Source organism: Daktulosphaira vitifoliae, unplaced genomic scaffold, assembly GCF_025091365.1.
Source record: "Daktulosphaira vitifoliae isolate Bord-2020 unplaced genomic scaffold, ASM2509136v1 Scaffold_5, whole genome shotgun sequence".
Classification (NCBI taxonomy): Eukaryota; Metazoa; Arthropoda; class Insecta; order Hemiptera; family Phylloxeridae; genus Daktulosphaira; species Daktulosphaira vitifoliae.
Window position 1 is genome coordinate 958005 of NW_026099576.1, and position 23602 is coordinate 981606.

Consider the following 23602-nt stretch of genomic DNA (forward strand, 5'->3'; position numbering starts at 1 on the left):
GTCTGACACTTTTATATATATCTTAAATTAAAGCTAATGTAATATACTTTATTATGGTAAAAAAAAAATTTCGGACTTTATTTTATCTTCACGGTGAAAATGGCTACTGAATGCTATTTTTGTGTGAAACTTTTCGATTTTGTATTTTACATTTTTTAATTTATTATGCTATAACTTTTTGAAAAATGTATGGATCAGTACAATTTTTTTATGAGGAGTAGTATTCATATACATCTTTCATTTGACATACTGTTTTTTTAAATCGGACCATTTCCCTATATACGAGGGGGGTTCAAATCTAAAAAATGCATGTAGAAAGTAGAACTTTTTCAACTTAAATTTTGAAAGTGTTCCGGAAAGTCTGACACTTTTATATATATCTTAAATTAAAGCTAATGTAATATACTTTATTATGGTAAAAAAAAATTTCGGACTTTATTTTATCTTCACGATGAAAATGGCTACCAAATAATATTATTAAGTGAAAATTCTCGATTTTTTTTTTTACATTTTTAACTTTATAATGCTATGACATATTGAAAAGTGTATGGATCAACATTATTTTTTTATGAGAAATAATATTTTTTAATAATCCCTTTTTCATTCGACATACTTTATCTTAATTAGGATATTAATAATGAACTAGCAGATCATGTAGCTTTTGGAATAATCCACCAATTTTTTAAAATTAAACACTATCTAAAGATTTGCATCGAAGCGTTTTTTTTTTATAGTGATTTTAATCACTGACAGATATCATTATACTTGATCCATCTATGCCACGTCACCACTGTGCCGCGACCCCCCTGTGCTGGGTTTTTTTTATATAGGTATTAAAAATGTAATAGTTTTTTTTGGGGGGGTTATCAATTATACATCTCTCCATCACTTTTATCAAAAAAAATAAATAGATAGGTACTTATATTTTGGCTTAAAAATATAGGTTTATAAAATTAAAAGTAGTAAAGTCTCATAAAAAAACTTTATAAATCTTTTATGATTTATTACATCTATACCTTATGTTTATAATTTATTGTCTATACATGTATAGACATAGTAAATCGTAAAATACAAATAATACCTAGATATTAACATAAGTTAAGTTCGTAATTATAAAATTTTTTTATAGTAAACCATTAATATAATTCTTATTGAAAATACACATAATGTAATCTACAAACTAAATTTATGCCAAATTATATTTAATTTACTAATAAATTTGAACTTTTAAGGCACACTGACTGCCTAAAGCCAAAGTTTAAATATGGGTAAACGTAAAAAAGTGCAATGTGAAAGTTGTGGAAGTATATTCGACAATGATTTTAAGACCAGACATAAAACGGCTTGTCATAATGGAAAACGAATTAGAGTAAAGGAACCAGGGGCTCCTAAGAACCCATTTGAAGCTGCACTCAAAGCTTCTAATAAGAATTTTAAAGTGGCTTCATCAAGTTTATTGGAAAATGTTTGTATATTAAATCATAATTAAAATACAGTTATTTCTTAACTCATACTTTTTAGAGTTTAGAAAAATATTAGATCAAATATTATAAATTGTTATGTTTGTTATTAATAGCAATCAATAATTTTATACAATAACACACCCAATTTTATGAGTTTCACTACCTTAGTTATTAAAATCTAAGCTTAACTCTAAAACTTGTTCCAATTTTCCATTGAATCTAAAATATCATTAACCATTTAAAAAGAAAATATAGTTTATTTTGTAAAATAGCTAACTGATGAACAATTTTGTTAGGTGAACTCAAAATTAAGTCCAATCTCCGATGTCCAGTCACCAATATCTGTTATTAAGGCTGGTGACACTGCACAAGTTTCTGAAATTGAATTTATGGAAACCAATGAAACACAAAAAGAGAGCGAAGATATTGAGAGTGAATTAAAAGTCATTAATGAACTTGATAATTGTGATTGTACTGACCAAAGTTCAGAAACATTTTTAAAATATTCAGATTTATCAGAAAACGTTTTTGGTTGTGCTGGTTGTGNAAAACTTCCTCTTTAATAATGAACAGATGTAATGTGTTAATGACACAGATAGATACAGCTTCAGAAAATTTTACTGAAAAAGATCTTGTGAGTAGTAAAGTACATCATGATCCAGGACTCAGAACTAAAATAACTTCAGATAATCAAAGAAAATACCTAATCATGTTAGGCCCACATCAACCAAAACTAAACATTTACCCAAAGCGAGGACCACATCGTTTTAATCCATTNAAGCTAGAAGCACATCGTTTTAATCCATCTTGGTATACTGAATACCCACACTTGGAATATAGTACAGCGAAAGATGCAGCTTACTGTTTTGTTTGCAGTTTATTTTCTGATGTAGCTGGTCGTCAAAAAAGTAAGGGATATTGGAACGAAATCGGCGTAACTGGATGGAAAAAAATGAAAGGCTCCAGTGGTGTAAATAAAATTGGAAAATTACAGAAACATTTCACTTCTGAAGCGCATAAATCTGCATTGACTGATTATTGCAACTACATGAAAAAATCGAATAACATTGATGTTATGCTTGACAAAACAGTTCGTGAGCGAAAAATTCTGGAAGTGAGCAATCAAAATTTTCAGATGAAGTTGTTAACTGAGTGCCTCGAATCAACTGAACTTAACATAGCTGATGCAATCATATTCATGTCAAGTACTCTAGAATCATTAAACATTATTAATTCTGATGTAGATGGCATGGACAACCTTATAGATAGTTCAATAGCGTTTTTGAAGTCGTTTGATGTGGATGCTGAAAAAGAATTTCTAGTTCGTCATAGACGTCGACTTGTACCTAAGCGCTTTGACAATAATAGAGATAATGCAGCTAATATGTCATTTAAAATGTTTTATAGAAAAGAATATAAATCTGTTTTGGACGAGCTCATATCACTGATGAAAAATCATTTGGAAAATTGCATTAGTACAATTAAACCATTATTTAATCTATTCAACCCCCCTTTATTAAGGAACAACTTAATCGAAAGTAAAATTCAAGATGCAGTGAATTTTTTACCCAAACAACTTGTTGTAGATCCTCTAAATTTACAGATTGAATTAGAAATACTTTACGACCAATGCAAAGAAGTAAAAACTGTTTCAGATGTAGTTGCACTTTCAGAACTATAAAAAAAAATGCTTCCCATAGCTAATAGAATGTCTCGTTTATTGTGTACAGCCCCAGTAACTGTAGCTGGAAATGAGCGTTCGTTTAGCAAGTTAAAGTTGGTGAAAAATTACTTAAGGACAACTCAGAGTGACTCCCGTTTAAGCGATTTACTATTACTTTCTACCGAAAAAGACATATTGGATAACATAAATTTAGATTTTATTGCAAAAAAATGGTCCAATTTAAAAAAAAAGAAGAATTTGTATAAATTAAATTTTTGTATCTTGATGGCGTAACACACGCCATGTGTGTTACATGTAAAAAAGTACATAACACNATTTTTGTATCTTGATGGCGTGTGTTATGTACTTTTTTATTATGATCACATAAATTCAGATTTTATTGCTAAAAATGGCCAAATTAAAAAAAAGAAGAATTTGTATTAGATAAATTATTGTGTCTACCTTTAACTATTTGTTTTAAGTTTTTTCTTTTTTATAGTCAGTTGGCCAAATGAACTTGGTTGCCCCCCTAAAAAAATGACATCGCTACGCCCCTGTCTAAAACCCCCACTTCGGGTTCGCGGACCGGAATTTCGCTATCGAGCGGCGTACGGGGTGGTAAAATTTCAGTAGCTGGGTCCCTCCCTTCGCTACGTATGTTTTCTTCTAGCATAACTAGCATGTTGGGTTTCGTCACGTAGCATGGTAGCTGTCTAAAAGCGCATTCGCGACGTAATTCAGCGCAATTCATTTGTGCTAATGTTTTCCCCGACATATTGACCGTGAATATTATGTTTATTTACAAAACTCAATAATCAAATGTATGTTATTATAATAGCGGAAATAACAATATCTCCGTGTACGGTCAAATTTACTACTGCTTTAGAAAACAAATGTTATTATTATTGCTATTGTTGTAATAAAGTACCGCGATAAGATGGTACAGGGCCGCCGTATATGATATGGCAGCGAGTGAACAATAATAATAACGGTTACCTGGGAATCGGCCGCTTTGACAAGGTCAGACGAAAATATCCTATTTTTATCTATCAAAAGACTGTAACTATCGGCCGGAAATTCACTTCTTGTCGATATCAATAAGGTCTTTATAACAAACTGTAACCAACATTTTTAAACGACAATACTTACGACGGATTATATTAGATAAACTGCTCTGACTTTATTTTTATAAAAGAAAATTTTCTCAGAGACCAGGCTAAATCTAATCTCGCTAACACGTAACTGTGAATAACCCAGTTAAAAATTCACCGCTATCACCAGTGAAATCCGTTCAAATAACTATATGAACTATAAAATTTTGTAAGGGAGACTTCACCGTTTCAATTTAAAACTAAAATTTAATAATTAGAAATAAAACTGAATCGGCTCAAAGCCTCTTACCTTAACTTCCCTCGGCCGGTTGAGATCCCTTTTTCACTTTGATTATTAATATGTTAAAAATAAGGAAAATGACATATTTAACCTATTTTTTTAATCGTTTAAAGTTAATTTTTGTTAATGTTTATAATAAAAAAAATAATTTATTTTACCATAACTTTTAGCTCAATTGGCAAGTTTGAAATTGACATCATTAAATAGAAAATTTTATGAGAATTAAAAAAATTGTATCGCTTAGATTAATATGCCGTTAAGAAGTTTTATAATTACTATTTATAGTAAATTTATCAGAGTAGATCAATATTTTTTTGCATTTTTATCGTAATTTTTAATTTAAGATATATATAAAAGTGTCAGACTTTCCGGAACACTATTATTATATGATTTTATAGGTTGTTTTAATTAATTTAGAAATGTTGTTTATGTATTATTATAATGAATTAAAGTTGTTTTATTTATTTGTGTATCTACGTCAATTTGCTCCAGGCATATGTCAACTTACCCCAGCATATCGGTAAGATGACGAATTTTGTTTTTTTTTTTTTTTAATTGCTTTAAAAAAAATTTAGTTTTTGATACTGTACTCACAACTTTTTAACAAGTTAAATAATAAATTGACGCAAAATTTGAGCTCTTATCAGGACTACTAGATGTTCCGAGTGAAAAATACGGACATATCAAAACCTACCCCCACCCCCTATTGATAATTGGAAAATAAAAATTTTTTTTTTGAATTTTCAAAATGTAGAAGAAATAATCAAATTAAAAAAAATATTTTAATTTGTTTGCGTGATAGGTGATGCGTATTTATGAAAATTAATGAGAATCGATAGAAATTAATTGTTATCAATAGGAATCGATGATTGATAATCTAGATTGACATTTTACTTGATTTTACGACTTACGTATAACTTATTTCATCAATTTTCAATAAATTATAAGTCACATACATATTTATTCTGCAATTGGTTTTATTGTCTGAATAATTATATTATAATGAACATCTCAAGTATTCGCAATACAACTGCATGCTTACACAGTAGTTATATTAAAAGCTAGTTATTCCAGTGCCATATGATGACATGCTTGGTCACTACTCAAACTTATAGTCTGCCTGATTCTGCCCATTTTTATATATATTTTCTCTCTATTTCTCGCTTCTCAGAGCAAAATAAGAGAGAATGTGACAGAATTCTCCAATTACTCGCCACTTCACGTAATTTTTTCATGCACTTAACTTTTTGATCATTTCATGAAAAATACGGACATTTTTTCAAAAAATACGGACGTCTGGTAGCCCTTATAAGAGCCTCTTATCATAAAACGTAGGAATTTGAGAACACTTCAAACCTTATGTTCGTCAACTTACCCCGGTCTCCCCTAACAATATAATACTTGGGAGAAGGAGGATATCCATTTTTTTTTTTTTTAGGTTTCCCTCATTTACGGGGAACGAAGGAAATTTTTAAAATTTTTGAGGGTAATGTCTTCGACTAGATACAATTTGTGATCTTTTGACGTATCGTTGAAAGAAATGAGTTCGGTGTGAGCTAAGAAAAAGTGGTAACAGACACAAAAAAAAAAAATAAAACAAAAAACATATCATAGTAAAATTAATACCTTCTCAGGTTCGCATCGAAGCTAATACATTTAATTTTCTACATTTTTAGGTGCTATTTTTCAATTAAGTAACTAATGTATTAAGTAAAATGATCCCTAGGCCCACAGTTTCAAATATTTCAAAGGGAAATATCTAAGGTTTTAGTATAAAAAAAAATTATGTTAATTTGTTTATTTTTGAAAAAATTATGGAAGTTTTAAGAAAAAAAAGTGAGAAAAATGACAAAATTTACCGATTTTTAAATTTATAATTTTTTTGGATATTTCCCCCATTTGCGGGGAACGAGGGAAAAATTTTCAATTTTTAAGGGTAATGTCTTCAACTAGATACGATTTGTGATCTTTTGATGTATCATTGAAAGAAATCGGTTCGGTGAGAGCTAAGAAAAAGTAGTGACAGACACAAAAAAAACACATCATGGAAAAATTAATACCTTCTCATCTTCGCATCGAAGCTAAAATATTTTTACCGTTACCCTGTCTTCTATAAATAAATAATCCCCAAACTTAAACAAAATATGTTATTTTGGTGTAAAAATAAAAATATTTTAGTATTGTAATTTTCTATTAAAATTTTTTTTCCAATTAAATTGACTATATTTTAGATCAAACAGTATAGTTATATAAAAGGGGTGATATTATATACCTTTTTTAACGCCCTTTTACAAAAAAAAATATATAACTAATTTAAGTGTTAATTATAAACTAGATTCATATTATAATTATGACCGTGAGTAACATACCTTCGTTAACTTCATTTATTATACAATAATCAGATCCATAACTATTTATTTCGAAATTTGTAGATAGTATTCTTGTATTTTTGAGTCGAACATTTTGGCAGTGTTCAGAAGCTGCTTCTGGCTCTAGAATTAAGACTACGGAATTAATATTTTCAGAGTTTCCTATTCCAACCTGAAATAAATTCATTATATTAGATTTGTTTAATATGATCCTCTCTATATTTATTACCTTTATTGCAATGTCTTTAATTAATTGTTTGGTCTGTTTTGTCCATATGGCAGGCACAGTTAATATCCACGTTATCGAGTTTGATTTAATTGTTATAGAGCATCTTGTAGTTAATTCATTGTAAACTAAACACTTTAAATGATTTAATGTTTCTGATAATATTCGAGTAGCTGGAACCATAACATTATTAGCCGCCATAATGCATGTATCATTTGTTATCACCTAATAATTTTTAAAGTACAGTAATTGTTATAAATTTATTAATTAATTAAAGAATGAATATTTACGTCCTTGTTACACAAAAACATTTTGAACTTATCAAAATAATACCATTTCTGTGCATCATCTGGATGCATATCATGAAAATAATCACGTGCTGGTGTTCCAAATGAATGGAATTTGAAATCAGGAGTTAATAGTAAAACAGTTGGTATTTTTTGCCTATCATCTATTAATTCAGACTCATCTAATAAATATTAAAATAAGAATTTATTTATTTATTTTAGTAATTTTATTTTATATTTAATTTAATTGGGTACCGACCGTTTTTTTTTTGTCAAAAACAACCTGATTTTTTTCCACCTACTATGTACTATGCGGACAAAATTTTGAAAAAATCTGATTTCTACATCGTGTAAAAAAAATCAGGATCGTTCTAATTATAAAAATTTGTTTCTCTTCCCCTTTATACTAGTTGAATATTTAAAAATATTCATCTTTTCAAATTAACTTTAAGGGTTAAATGAAACAAATTTGTAATTCAAAATAAAATAAAATTCAAATTTTTTTTTTATAAATGTAAAATAAGTGATTTTCTGTTCTGTTGGAACAAAAATGAGTAGTCAAAACTAATAAAACTGAATGTTTTCCAACAATATCTGTTAAATTTTTTATTGAAAAAAAATTACAGTCGAAAAATTTTTTTTATTGTTAAATTAATTATATTTTTGTTACTTGAACAAAATATTTTTTTGCTTGATAAAGTTTTTATTTTCTTAATCAAATTTTTTTTTTCAATCAACAAGAAAAAATTGTCAGCTATACAGGGTGTTCAGTAATTCAGGAAACGGGTTTCCTGACAAACTGAACACTCTGTATATTGACAATATAGAAGACTGGGTCAAGTTGACAATTGGGTAAGATGATCCTCTTGATTTAAAAAAATATATAAAAATACTACTGCTAATGATAAAATAAGTGTATTGTTAATTATAAAAGTAATATTTAAAACACAAAATTTTAAGTATAGATTATTATAATGTAAAAATTTTATATGAACTAAATAATAGTAATAAGGAAAAACCCTAAACAATAGTAGATATCGTTAAGAATTGTAATATTATGATATCAATTATAATATTTTGTTATAATTTGTTCATGCATGTCACATATGATGAATATACAAGATCACTAAAACAAGGTTTACTTATTTAAGATAACCGGTTAATTATGGGATAATAGCTAATTATTGCACAGATTTTTAAGTAACGCAAGACCCCGTTGTAATTAGCCAATTAGAATAAAAAGCCTTAACTAACACGATTACGTTAAGGATAGCACTACCTCTCTGTCTACAAAACCCCAATTTTTGCTGTCAAAACTAATTCTTTTGATATTTTATAGTAGACTAAACTGTGACACTACTTAAGATTTTCAGTCTCTAAGATTTAATCTTTTTTTAAAATAATTTTGACTTCTATTTTTCAAGTTAAATGGCACATTAAAGTAAATTTTATTTTGGTGAATCTATTAATTTAAGTTTATTTGTTCATTAAATAATAATGATTTTTTTTTTTGATTATGAAAATAAATGTAAAATATTATTAAACTTGAATTAAAATATTTACCAAAATAAATTTCACATTATAATTTCTATGAGTCATTTAATTAATTTGAAAAATATTCTAATTCCAAATTAATTAAAAGTTAAATTACTATTTATTCAAATTTATAGATAATATTTATTTTTTTAAAGGAATGATTGAATTACTCCAAAAGTAACACGAACTCCTAATTCCTTATTTATATCCTGTTTACAAATTTTAAGATTTATAAATATAATACATAGATATATACTTATTATAATAATTAAATTTAGTATGAAATTGATATTTAATAATTTAATATTATAATTTTTACGGAGAAATTATAAAAAGTGATTCCGTTGTTGTATACTAGAGGATTCTATTAATATTAGTCACTGGATTAAAATAATAATTATAAAAACAAATTTCTTTTTTGTTATTTATAATAATACTTATTTATCGTATTATTAATATTAAGTATTTTTTTTAGATTATCCCACATGCCTTATTAGTGTGTCAGTACAATTTTTTCAAATGGTAACATAAATATTTAACTAGATAATAAAATTTTAAATAATCTAATTAGGAAAATGACTAGTCGACGAAAACTATTTTTGGAAATGAACTTTAGAAATTATTAAAGTTTTTAAATATAAAGTAGAAGAAAAGAGCTATAGAGTATAATAAGAGTAATGCGTAATTTTAAAAATAACATAACCCAGACTTCAACTCCATTCTACATTTTAAATGAGTCCTGAAAAAAAACTTCCAATATAATGGTTCAAAATGGTCTACGATTAGCATTTTCTCAATTAAACAAATTTTTATTTTTAAGCATGTTAAATATGTATGTCACTAGTATAAAATTAAGTTAACATCCTTATTATGTATAAAGGATAAATTAAAAAAATTATTATAATTGATAAATCGGTAAATATATTTAACTAAAAACATCAAACATTATTTCCTTAGCATAATTATTATTTTAAAAGAAAACGAGATTTAAATTTAATGAACAAAAAAGAATTAAATAAAAAATTATTATAATAACGTTAAAAAATTTTGATTTTTACACCAGAATAACATTTTTTGCTTGAATTTGGATGCTGTTCATATATAGACGACAAAGTGTCGGGAAAATTTTTTTTTTTATTTTAGTACTTAACAAAAGCTTTAACTTAACATATGTTTTTTTAATCGCCCCAAAAGGCAGTGTAAGAATCAGATTTTCAGTAAATATATACCTAAAAAAACAGAATTACCTAAAGTACTTACACAAAAAAAAATTTTTTTGATTCAATAATTTTTCAAAAAGTTATGATAGTTTTAGGTAAAACGTTAAAAAAATATTAAAAATTATGAATTTAAAAAAATAGTAATTTTATTTTAGAATTTCCACTATTTACGAGGTACGAGGGAAAAATGTTTGATTTTAATAATAATATATTTAATTAGATATGATTTATGATCTTTTGACGAAATGTTGAGAAAAAATGTTTCCAGCGAGAGCTGAGAAAAAATAATAACAATCACAAAATAAATAAACATTACAGTAAAATTAATACCTCTTCAACTTCGCATTGAAACTAAAATAAATTATATTTTAATTTTTAATAAAAATTGATTTTTAACCAATATACTCTTTAATTTCTTATATAAGCAGCAGAGGTGTCTTGAGAAAGATACTAGGAGGCATTATTATACTCCTAATAAGCAATATTTAATAATGTTAGTCCAAAAATTTTTAATATATAACATAACCAAAAGAAACTTATATAATTTTAAAATTATTCAGTCAGAGAAATATATTATATTATATTTCACTAAATTTTCAAATTTATGATGGTCTTGCATACAACTCCACTGCTTTACATAAATAAATTATAAAATTACATACATTTGACTACTCAAAAAAGGTCGTTCCAAATGACTTAATGAAAAACATTCATTATTACTTTTAGGCTTTTTCATTATATTAACATCCCTAAATCGTTTGAAAGAATATGCATAACCACTATATGTTGTACCAAGATCAACAGCAACAATAATACCATCTTCTAAATACTCCATTTCTATTTGTAATTTAGAATGACATTGGTCTCTATTGACATAAACTTCTTCAACTAGGTTAAAAGTTTCATTTAATATTTGTGAACTAGAAGTAATACATCCATGAGATTTATTTGATAATTCTTGAAAATCAATTATATTATCTTCATTATTTTGATGAAAATCTTGTTGAATTACGGATAATGATATTAATCTAGTAAAATCAAACAGTTAATTTCATAATCAATAAATTATACACCTAACATCAAGGTTAAATGTATAATAATTATGTTAAACCTGTTTAAAGTACTATTTATAGACTTTTCTATTTCATTGTCTTCGTATTCATAAGGAATTCCGGAATCTAGTGAATTATACCGTAAAAATAGTTCCATATCATCTTCTTGATACTCAGGTTCCTCTTCTACACAACCTAAAACTGAAAATATTTTTAAAATTTAAAAAAAATATATACATTTTTAAAATAAGCGAGTTTTAAAAATGTCAAGACCATCATAGATGAAGAATTGTTAAAATGGATAATATTAAAAAAAAATTTAACTAGCCTTTTTTTAAATATATTAATATCTTTTTATTTATTGAATATATAGTTATATAGAAAAACTCCATTTATATTTTTTATATGATTGAATAATAATGAATACTGAATTTAATAGTTAATCTTATTGCTAATTAAAATGCTACTTGATAAAAGAACACTCCTTTTTGAGATTTTCCTCCTTATATAAATTTACTGTATATAAATTTTATTTTTAATAAATAAACATTCTACGTACTATAACACTTCTATGTACCATATTTATTTCATAAAATAATGTCACTATTGAACAAAAAAATATATCCGAAAATATTCGGCGAACCATAAAAATGTATAATCTCACCAGATACATATATATATAAGATTTTATTGAAAAAAGACTGATCTAAAAATGTTAAAATATTTTCTTCAGCAATATTAAAGTTCGTTCCAATAATTATTATAATTTTTCTTCTCTCTGATGATATGGCAGTATTGTTTTAACCCTTATTTGATACATTACGTACGCATAAGCGCAAATTGAAAAAATATTTGTGAAGTTTGATTTGTTCATTTCTCTTATAAAATATTATTATCTAAAAATACATGTAATTTTCATAATTATTTTTTAGGAATTTCTCTTTATGTCTTCCCATATTGCGCTCATACTAGTAAATTTTAATTTATATAAAACCTTGCTGAAATTTGTGTATATTGTTATGCCTAAACAATAATATTTCTTGTTCTAAACTTGATAAAGGATCGTCGACAAATATTCGACCTCTTCTTCGTTCTTCATATGTGTCTATAAAATTTACGGCTGATGATTCTGCTATAAAAATAAATATAAATCAAATACATTACGAATGAAGAAAGTGTGCTAAGTATATAATTTATAGATGTTGAGTAACCGTGCGTAACATGGCGTACAAAATCACTAACATAAAAATAATGCATAATAACATGATAAAAATGTTGTAGAAAATACATTTTTTTATGCTAATATTTTATTAGCACTATTAAATCTATTTCCATAAGAATATGATTCAACCAAAAAATAATTTGAATAAAATTAAAATGAAAATCTTTATACAATTGTTTAATCTAATATAATGGATTGTTTTATTTGATTCACATGTGATTTCTATGCTGTTTATAATCAGAATATTAATATTATATATGTTTATATTAGAATATCTTCTAAATAGTAATTTTATGGATCAAAAAAATTACAATGCCATTTTATATTAGAATACAGAATAGAACAAATCTATGTTAAAACTACAACTCTTGAACTACTAATAAATTTTATATTCCTTTAAAAGAATAATTGTCTCAATAACGTGTTATCGACAGCCAAAATAAAAATAGACAATCCTTGTTTTATAAATCATATTCTTTATTAAGGTATTTTTAAAGGACTCGGGCTGTCCGGTCAAACAGTTCTTTAAATATAATTCCATCTTACTAAAAATTTCATAAAACTGAAATATTTAAATCTTTAGTTATTTCAACTATGCATTGTCCCTTAGTCAGGTCTTAAGAATACTGAATTTTTTTATAATGGAAATGTTTTACTCCCGTATGAAAACGCACATATAAGTCATATCTCCATATTATAGTTTATCAATAATAAATTAACTTATTGTAAAAATATGTTTGTGTAGAACCCTTTAAACTTATATTAAACTAAAGCTAATGAAATAATAACAATTACTACAGGAGTTATCAATTATGTCGTAATATAATATATATATTCTACCTTTTTAATCTAAATATTGTAAAGTTTAAGTATATTAATGAGACTCAGACTCCCTTAAGTTCATAATAACCTTTTTTTCCTAAAAAATATTCATAAAACTATTTTCAAGAATATTTGTGATGAAAAGTTTAATGATGGCATTAATCATTTTAAGGTTACAATACAATTAGGTTGGGATAACTTGCTTTTCTAATTTAGATCTGTATTCAATAATGTAGGCTATAATCATTGGTAAAATAATATTATAAATAATTAATGATTTTGATGCTAGAAGATCATATGATTAGCTAAAAAATGGCAATAAGTTAGATTCTAGGTCTTAAAATTAATCAATCATCAATGTCTCCTATTGAAACTATTTGGCTATACCTTAACAGGAAATTTACAACGGCTATCGACATGAAGTAACCTCATTCAACTTCCTCAGCGAGAGAGTCACTCTTTATAAACTTATTTTTAATAGCATAAAATTTTTCTAGACTATGCCACAATATTTTTCAAATATACAAACAACGTTTTTTATATAAAAATTAATAATTATATAATGTATTTTATTCTTGGCAAAAGTCTATTTATTTAAAAAAAATTGCTTACGCTGACGATCATTAATTTGGTATACAGAAGCTTCTGGTTCAATTGCATAAGTTAATTCACTTTTTTTTGAATTTGTAAACATTTTATTAAATAATGTAGAAAATTTCAAGTAAAATATGTTTTCAAAAACGTTATTGCCTTAATACTGATCAAACATTGTGTGTGTTCTTTGTACCCAACGTAAAATCTTTGGACCGTATCTGCTAGTCTTCACAGCCCAGCGACATTATAATGATGGTAAAATTAAATAGTATATTATTATTTAAGTGTATACGGAAAAAGAGAAAGGAATACATTACACATACAAAAACCACAAATTTTACTCTAATTTTTATAAACGAATCTGTCTTCAAATAAACATACGTCGTAATAACATCCTTCACTACGTTAGGTAGCGACCGTTTAAATATTAGATTAAGACAAATTTTCACAGAATAAATAAATTGAAGTTACAAAAATTATAAATATTGTTATCAAACGTCACGGACGTGCCTAGGGGTGGTTTTGGGGGTTTAAACCACCTCCAAATTGACTTTTTAAATTTTTAACCTTATTTTTTTTATGAAGTAAAAATTATACATTATAGTACATTACAGTCAAGGTGAAATAAAATTTTGTTTTTATAAGATTAAGTCTTCAAATGTATTTTTAATATTTGACAGTAGTATTAAAATATTGGGTTTTTATGAATACATTTGGGATAGTTTATTTTATACCTACTTATTTTAATGATATAATTGTAAATTTAATAACATCAAAAAATTAAAACCACCCCCAAAACAAAATTCTAGGTACGGCCTTGCCAATCATTGCTTGTTAATAATGATCTAATTTGCATTAGTCACATTGTTGCATATAATCGAATGGAAAATATGCATGTTGGGAGTGCATAAAAACTTACAACACATATAACTTATGATTCAATTATCTTTTTTTTTTTAATAATTATTGCCTTCTTAAACTACATTTAAACATATTTTTTTACAATTTATCACTAAATAAATTTATGTTAATAAATAGTTTGATGGATCGATAATAATTATAGGATAATTACTTATTAAATTAAAAGCATTTTAATACATAGAGTAGGTATGTAACACGGATGGTGCATAATGATGTACGTATACTCCGTCTGTGTTCTATATCCATTATATGTATTAAAATCCTTATATTTCAATGAATATTTATCTTAAAGTTGTTACCCACCAACATTTTTTGTAAAAAAAAAAAAAAAAAAATAGAGCTAAATACTGGCTACTTTGATATTTACAAATTTTTCTTAATCTCCTCTTCTTCTTCCTCGCCTTAATCCCAACTACTTGGGATCGGCCACCTTTATCCTAAACTTCCTCTTAACACAATCTCTCACATTATCTACGTTTACATCAGCTGCTCTTATATCGCATTCAATGACATCCATCTATCTCTTTTTTGGTCTTCCTTTACCTCTTCTTCCTTCAACATTCATTTCTATAACAGTTCTTACAGCTTCCGATTCGTCTCTCTTCATATCATGACCTAACTATCTAAGTTTATTTTCTCTCATCTTATCCACGATTGACGCTACACCTAAACTCCCTCTTATATGCTCGTTCCTTATCCTATCCTACAAATTATTCTTAATGTAATCTTTTTTAATGGCTAATCTATAAAAGTATACATGATATCTGACAATGATTAAAATCATAAAAAACGACCATTGTTTTTTAACATATCATACTCAGCGTGCCGTCCAAATGCATTCTAGAACCGTATTGTTCATCTTTCAATAGATTTTTTGTCCACTGTTCTATTAGATGTGCAAAATATAACTTTGAATAACTATTGTATTCCGATTTTTGTTGTTGCATTAGCGACATGGTTCTATTATTGGCGCTAGTTCGCTTAATGTGTATCATTGACTATGATCCATCACGATACAATACTTGATATTTTTGTTTTACATTGTCCTTGGCAATTTATTCGAAGATTTCTAGTTGAGTTAGATTTGGTTTGGCTTTGTACCTTGTGACGTTCACCGATAACTAACCGTGAGGTTATCACCGATGAAGCACATAAACCCAAACGAAGTTGGATTCACCACTAGCCGAGGCTCTACCAGACCGGAGCATAGTGGAATTTTATATATAACTGACACATTTGTTGTTTAATTTACTAAGTTTTTACCTTAACTCTAGGGGAAAAGGAATTAAAAACTGGTAGACAAGTAGTATAGGCGATGATGTTCTATTTTATATACTGTGTTTAACTGAAATAATAATGCCCAAAGTACAATAAAATAAATGTCAGTTACAAATGTTCAAAGTCAAATAAAATTACAAATTCTTTTATATAACATATTTCAAGTCATAGTTAAAATTATTACAAATTATTACAAATTATTAAATGAGCTAAAGGACAAATAAAATAAAAGGGACATGAGGGAAAAAATAATCTCTGACACTTCTGTATTGACTATGTTCGATTTGACCAAGGGACAGGATCGTACTTTCCAATATTGAATAAAATAAAATGGTTATCATTGCAATAATGCTCAAACTAAAACATGACATCGGTCAATATGGATCTAGGCCTTTTATACCGAGCCTTGAGACTGCTAAGCACGTCTAGATTGGTCCAACATGAGGTTTTATTACACTCAACATAATAAAATTAATGATAGAATGAACGAAAATGATATTTTATCATAATTTACCAATAGTCAATGAGCAAATATGCCAAGAGATAAGATAGAATAATCATATTAAAATATTAAAATATATTAATGACATTTTTAAAGAAACCTCGTGACAATGCACGAATAGAGGGAACAATGAAATGGACAAAACAAAGAAAAAAACGGGAATGCTGTACAAAGTTACCAAATTATATTATCATGATGCCCAGGCCGTAGCCAACAAATGAGTCTTCACCCATGGCTCGATCGCCAGGGCCAAAAGTAAAGTTAGGCAGCCATATGTTCAAATATACGCAACATAAAACTAAGTAAAAGGCTGGAGACAGAATTAGACGACCGGCCAAAACACATTTAAACAAAACGGCCAGACCACTTGACGGCGACGACACACATGGACCGGAAGGGGAAACAAACGCCGACATCAGTGCATGCTTCGTTGACAGACATCTGGGACCGGTTGAATGATTGACAGTACTGTAGTGGTCAGCTGGGCGTTTTGTTATCACAATGATAATTTGTTATGAACGATTGTACAACAGATAATAGAAAAAAGGGAATGTGCGACTGCATTATTTAGGAAAATTGAATAATGTTATTACTGAATTATACTGTTCAAAATTAGTTTTTATTCACCACGAAATTAATACTATCTAGACAATAACACGACATTACCAATTGCCGAGCAGTTACACTTAATTATATGATGTTCACAATAACTAATTCATTTACTAATGTGTTAAATAGTACTATTAATGATTGGTCAATTTTTTATGTCACAGAAACCCCCCAAACAGATTATTTGAGCCAGCGAAAATGATCTGTTTCAAGATAGGCGGAAAAATTGATGGATTGTGGAGAATATGCAAATGATCAATTTGAATGTGAGGATACAAATGGACAATAATAAGGTTTCAAATGGATCACATTGAAGGTTCCTCGGACGAGTCGAGTTTTAGGATGTTCTAGGACATAAGCATTTTCCTTTTTGGTTAGAGTTATGAGGAATGGACCTTCATATAACAAGTAAAATTTAGATATCTTTTTAACACTAGAGCAACTGAGTTTATGAGTTTTCAGAAGAACGAGATCACCAGGTTTGTATTGGATGGGACTACCTTTGGTGTCATGGAGTTTTTTCCTACGTTTTGCTTGGGCAATTTGAAAATGATGAGCTTTTATACGTTTTTCAATATTGTTCACTGTATAGGATTGTGGAAAATTAATAACAGATTCAAATGGATTGTAATTATTTGTTCCAAGGAAAAGTTCGTGTGGAGTAAATTTAAGAGATTCATGTGGAGTATTATTAAGAATCCATTCAACGTAAGCTAAGTGACGAGGCCAGTCTTGATGATGAGAAAAACAATATGTTCGAAATAAGCGACCAAGTTCTCTCATGACCCGCTCTGCAGGATTGCTCTGAGGATGATAAACAGAGGTATATGTCACTATGATGCCTAAAGATTCTAAGGTTTTGACCCAAATTAAACTTATAAATTGACGACCATGATCTGATACGATTTGGCGAGGAACTGAAAAAGAGGGGATAAATTCATGGACGATTTTATGAGTGCAAGCTTTGGCTGTGGCCTTACATAAAGGATATAATTTAACATAACGAGTAAAATTATCAAGGATAACAAATATGTATGTGTATCGGTATTGCCCCATCGGAAGTGGACCAAAAATGTCAACAAGAATTTTCTGTAGTGGACCTGATGAAATTACATGTTGCATAGTACCTTCACGGCGAGTAGTAGAGTGTTTAGCTCGCTGGCATAAATCACAGGATCGAATTGTTAGACGAATAGTCTTATGGAATTGAGCAAATGTACAAAATTTTGCAATAATATCAGCGGTCTTTTTTGGACCAACATGATGGAACGATGTAATTACATGATGGATCAAATGTGCTGGTATACATAATAACCAAGTACACAAAGGATTCTTGCGAAAGAAAAGGATATGATTGAGGATTATATATCGTTTAAGCCAGACTGGTTGACGTAGATTATCAGATATATTAATGAAATTATGAATTTTTCCCAGTTTAGGATCCTTACGCTGCTCAAGTGGTAAATTTTTAAGAATGTCTGACATTTCAGATGAAAAATTAGGAGGTACAGTGATTTGGCAAATAATAGGATCTTCAGGAGTAACTTGGTCACGACCATCCGGGTGGCGGGATAGAACATCTAACTGATTGGATTTACCAGGACAATGGACAATATTAAGTGGCCTACTATTACTGGACTGAATAGATAATGGAGAAGATTTAAAAAATGGGATCTGTACACCCCATAAGGGAAAAGTCACTTGTTTGGACTTGTAGTCAATAATAGCCTGTTGTGAATGTAACCAATCATGACCAAGAATAATATTCTGAGCTAAACTTGGGACAACAAGAAATATAGAATTTGATAAATTATTATTAATTTGAAAATTTAAGAAAACTTGTAGAGAGACTTTTTTACTTTTACCTTTAATAGCGGTGGATAGATGAACATTAGTAAGAGGAAAAACATTAATCTTATTTGAAAAATTATTTTTATGAGTATTATAAAATTCACTGGAAATTGCTGAAACAGATGCACCAGTGTCAAGTAGAACAGGGATAATTTCATTAAATAATTTTACAGTGATTTCTGGACGAACAGGGACAGGATTATTGGGATTATTTTGTAATGGACGAGTAAGGAGACTAATAAAAGGGACTTTTAGATATGGACCGCTGTTAGACTCTACCCTTCTTGAGTGGGTCCATCGTCGTTTCCCGTATTTGGTTGAGCGTTCGACTGATTTTGGTTGTTACTATTTGAATAATTGTTATTATTGTTCCAGTGATTACGATGATTTCGGTGATTGTTATTTGGGCGATTATTATCATGGTATCGAAATCCAGACTGATTGTTGGATTGATATGTGTTTTGGTTACGGAGTTGATGGAAAGATGGTGAGTTTTCAAATTCAGAGAGAATGTCCAAAAGTTCTGAAGTAGTCTTAGGTCCTCTACCGTGTATAGCTGTACAGATGTTAGATGGAAAATGTTGGATGATAGCAGTAACTATTTGAGATTGTTCGATTGGTGGTGACAAGTACTTTGCTTTAGCAATCCATTGCATCGCATGGTTTGACCAACCTTGATTCCCATGGTATTGAAACGGTTGCATAATTTCCATGTGAATTCTTTGCTGAATAGTTTTAGACCAGAAACGATGGCGAAAAGCTATTTTAAATTCTTCATAACTAGTTGGACTGGGTATAATGGCATCATACCAGATACGAGCTTCATTAGTTAAACGTCGAGAGATTAAATTCAATTTTTGTTGTTCACCATACACACCATTAGAAAAGTAACCATCAATTTGAATAAGAAATTGTTCAGGGTGAACACCAATATAACCTCCAGGGTACTCAGGAACTACGTCGTGAAATTTTTCAGTATTCGTACAAAAAGAATTAATATTAGTGTTCGAAAAAGGCAAAGTAGTATTAGAAATGGAAGCAGTTGTGTGATTTTCAATTTGAGTAGATGAAGCAGAAACCATGGAAGGAGTAGTAGTATTATTTAATAAATTGGAGAGATTGGTTTTTATAAGTTTGATATCAACTTGAGTATCTTTCAATTGATTACTGATGATGGTACATTGTTCATTGTTCAAGTTAATTTGTTGTTCGACAAGTTTACATTTATCAATGTATTGTTCCAATAGTCCACAACGATCGTCAAGGTACTTATAATTGTCAGACAATTGTTTGGTTTTCTGTACTTCTTCTTGGATTTGATCTCGAACTATGGTGACACTGGATTCAACTTGACTAACTCTATCACTAAGCGTCAACCAGTCTTTTCTGACAAGTTCCATAGTCATGGGATTTCTTAATAAATTTTTTCATGTCGTCAATATTCTTTTCAAGTTTGGTGAGGCGTTCATTCAGTGGACCAAGAGCTTCAGTGATGAGCAATTCTACTGAGTCAGATGTAGCTATGATACTTGGATGTTGTCGAAGGGTAGCACGTAGACGATGTTCTTCTTCAATTTGACGAGGGGACTTAGGGTTATAACTGATACCAAAACGAGTAGGTGCTTTAATTGTTCTTTTACCAGCACTTTCCATAAACAGGAGTGAGGAAAAAGAAAAATAGGGAGAGATAAATTAAATTTAAATATTGTAAGAGAAGAAAAAAAACAATGTGAAATAAGATATTCAAATAGGTAATGAGAAAACTAAATAATAGCAATTTGGACAAAACAGAGGACAAATGTACTACACACTAAAATAGTCACTGATGACTGAATCGAAACTTAATACTAAAATAATCAAGATAAGAGTTACTAAAATAACCCTATAATAGAAATATAATATAATGTTTAAAGAATAAAGGGAACAGTGTAAACTGAATGTAATATAGTTTAATGTAAAATAAATATAAGAGAGATTTGGCCTGGCTCTCAAGTATGGGTGAAGGATTTAAAGGTTTAGGTCTGGACAATTGGATAGGGTAACTTGTACTAGCGAATAAGAGGTACTAAAATATTGTTTAAAATGTGTTTAGTGGACAAATTATCAAAGAATAGAAATAAAACTGGTATAACTAAGGCTAATGGATAGTAGTTGAAACTCAAAGTTGCTTATGGTGTACTAAGGACAAAAGATTTTCTAGCTTAGATTAATATAATAGAGTAGGGTCAATTTTTTTTTTTTTTTTTTTAGTAATGAACAACATAATACACAATTGGATATACATGATTATAAAAGAAAAAAAGGAAAATGACTTAGATCATATTGTGCGTTACAATAATAATGAAATTAATTGAGTAGACTGGCAAACTAGGCTAGTTGCTACCAAATTATTAATAATAAATACTATCCATGCTAGAAATACATTAGTCAATGGAATTAGTATAAATAATTGAATAATGTTATTACTGAATTATACTGTTCAAAATTAGTTTTTATTCACCACGAAATTAATACTATCTAGACAATAACACGACATTACCAATTGCCGAGCAGTTACACTTAATTATATGATGTTCACAATAACTAATTCATTTACTAATGTGTTAAATAGTACTATTAATGATTGGTCAATTTTTTACGTCACAACCTATATGGATTACTATCACGATAAAAATCTGTACATATCACTGCAAATTCATATTTATCGCTTTTAAAATACTGATTAAAAATTTAAAAAATGCGAAACAAATAATGCTATTTGTCGCTTTGTCATCGGCTAATACCAGCAGCTTATCGGAATTAGGGTAATTAGTATAGTAAATGAACTTAATGACACCGAGTGCGTTTATTCCATAACAATATTATTTACAATAATGAGAACAGTAATTAAATAAAATGTCAATATATTCCGTTAAATTCAAAATCTTCCATGGAATAAAAATCAACGTGACAATTGAAAAAATAATCGTGCCGGTCCCGAGAGACCGGTTCACGCTGCCCCTCAGCCACCCAGCATAGCATGACCAGTCGGACGTGATGAGGAAGTGTCGCGATCACCATCCAGCGGTAACTCCGGAAATGCGATGCCACCGCGAAAAGCTGCGATAATTTTTCGCGCAATTCAACGAATTGGTGGTGAACTTCTAACTACAGTATCATAACTTCACTACATAGGAAGATTTTTGTCAATCGTAATATTGTCAACAACATGGAACTGTTGAATCATGATGGTTAATCAAAAAAAATATGATAAAGCTTATATATATTGTAGTAATACAAAAATAAGCAAAAAGGCCCTTTTTGGTAATTTATGCTTTATATATACACGGTGATTTTTTTATCATAACCCACTCAATTACTTGCAAAATAATAATAATTTAAACATTTTTTTTAGCTTCGATGCGAAGCTGAAAAGCTATTAATTTTGCTATGATGTTTTTTTTTTTTATGTCTGTTGCCACTTTTTCTCAGCTCTCACTGGACCGATTTCTTTCAAAAATACGTCAAAAGATTACAAATCGTATCTAGTTGAAGACATTACCCTTAAAAATTGAAAAAAATGCCCTAGTTCTNTAGTTGAAGACATTACCCTTAAAAATTGAAAAAAATTCCCTCGTTCCCCGCAAATGGGGGAAATATCCAAAAAAATTACAAATTTAAAAATCGCTAATTTTCGAAATTTTTTCACTTTTTTTTCTTAAAATTTCCATAACTTTTTCAAAAATCAACAAATCAACATAATTTTNCTTAAAACTTCCATAACTTTTTGAAAAATCAACAAATCAACATAATTTTTTTTTTTACTAAAACCTTAGATATTTACCTTTCATTAGATACCATTTTTTTGAAAATCTATCACTTAACCTGCTCATTAGGGGGGATTTAAAATAGCAACTTTTTTACAAAAATTAACTTTTTTAACTTAATTTTTGAAAATGTTCCGGAAATACTGCGTCCTTTAAACATATATCAAATTAAAGCTTATTTTACGTACTATAAAATGAAAAAAAAAATTTGTCCCGACACTTTTTCTTCTACATTTAAACGGCAGCCGTAGTTAAAAAAACGCTATTTTTGTTTTAAAATTTTCGACTTTATATTTTCAACTTAAAAATGCTATAACTTTTTGAAAAATGTATATATCAGCACAAATTTTTTTTTTCTAAATACATTATAAGTACATCTTTCATTTGACATACTTTTTATTAAAATTGGACAATTTCCCCTTATATAGGGGGCGTTCAAAACTTAAAATATTGTAAAAAACATAGATCTTTTTCAACTGAACTTTTGAAAATGTTCCGGAAATACTGCGTCCTTTAAAAATATATCAAATCAAAGGTTATGTTATATACTATCAAATGAAAAAAAAAAAATTTTCCCGACATCTTATCTTCTGTGCAAATGGCTGTCGAAAATTAAAAAAAAATGTAATGTTTGCGATTAAAATTATCTTTTATCGGGATGTACTGTGTTTTTGTACGTAAAACTGCCATAACTTTTTCAAAAATGAACAAATAAAAATAATATTTTTTTGTATTGAAACCTTAGATATTTCCCTTTCATTTGATATAATTTTTTTTGAAAATCTAACA

The 23602-nt window shown here is 28.3% G+C and overlaps 1 protein-coding gene across 10 annotated transcripts in view; it reads right to left on the minus strand.

The window, feature by feature from the left end:
- LOC126908082 (heat shock 70 kDa protein 12A-like) overlaps positions 1-14473 on the minus strand; it is a 59552-nt gene extending 45079 nt beyond the window's left edge. For 2 of the 10 annotated variants that reach the window (XR_007704701.1, XM_050689946.1), the window contains exons 1-7: positions 13865-14473; positions 12203-12340; positions 11268-11409; positions 10877-11184; positions 7404-7582; positions 7117-7338; positions 6888-7059 (exon numbers count right to left, since the gene is read on the minus strand). Coding sequence is in view for 9 of the 10 variants with exons in the window: in XM_050689946.1 (XP_050545903.1) it covers positions 6888-7059; positions 7117-7338; positions 7404-7582; positions 10877-11184; positions 11268-11409; positions 12203-12340; positions 13865-13946 (1243 nt within the window). In the remaining variant the exon portion in view is untranslated. Of the gene's footprint in view, positions 1-6887; positions 7060-7116; positions 7339-7403; positions 7583-10876; positions 11185-11267; positions 11410-11872; positions 12341-13864 lie in introns of those variants that run through there. The other 8 variants (XM_050689943.1, XM_050689941.1, XM_050689942.1 and 5 more) reach the window with 8 other exon arrangements.
- Positions 14474-23602: the final 9129 nt, after the last annotated feature.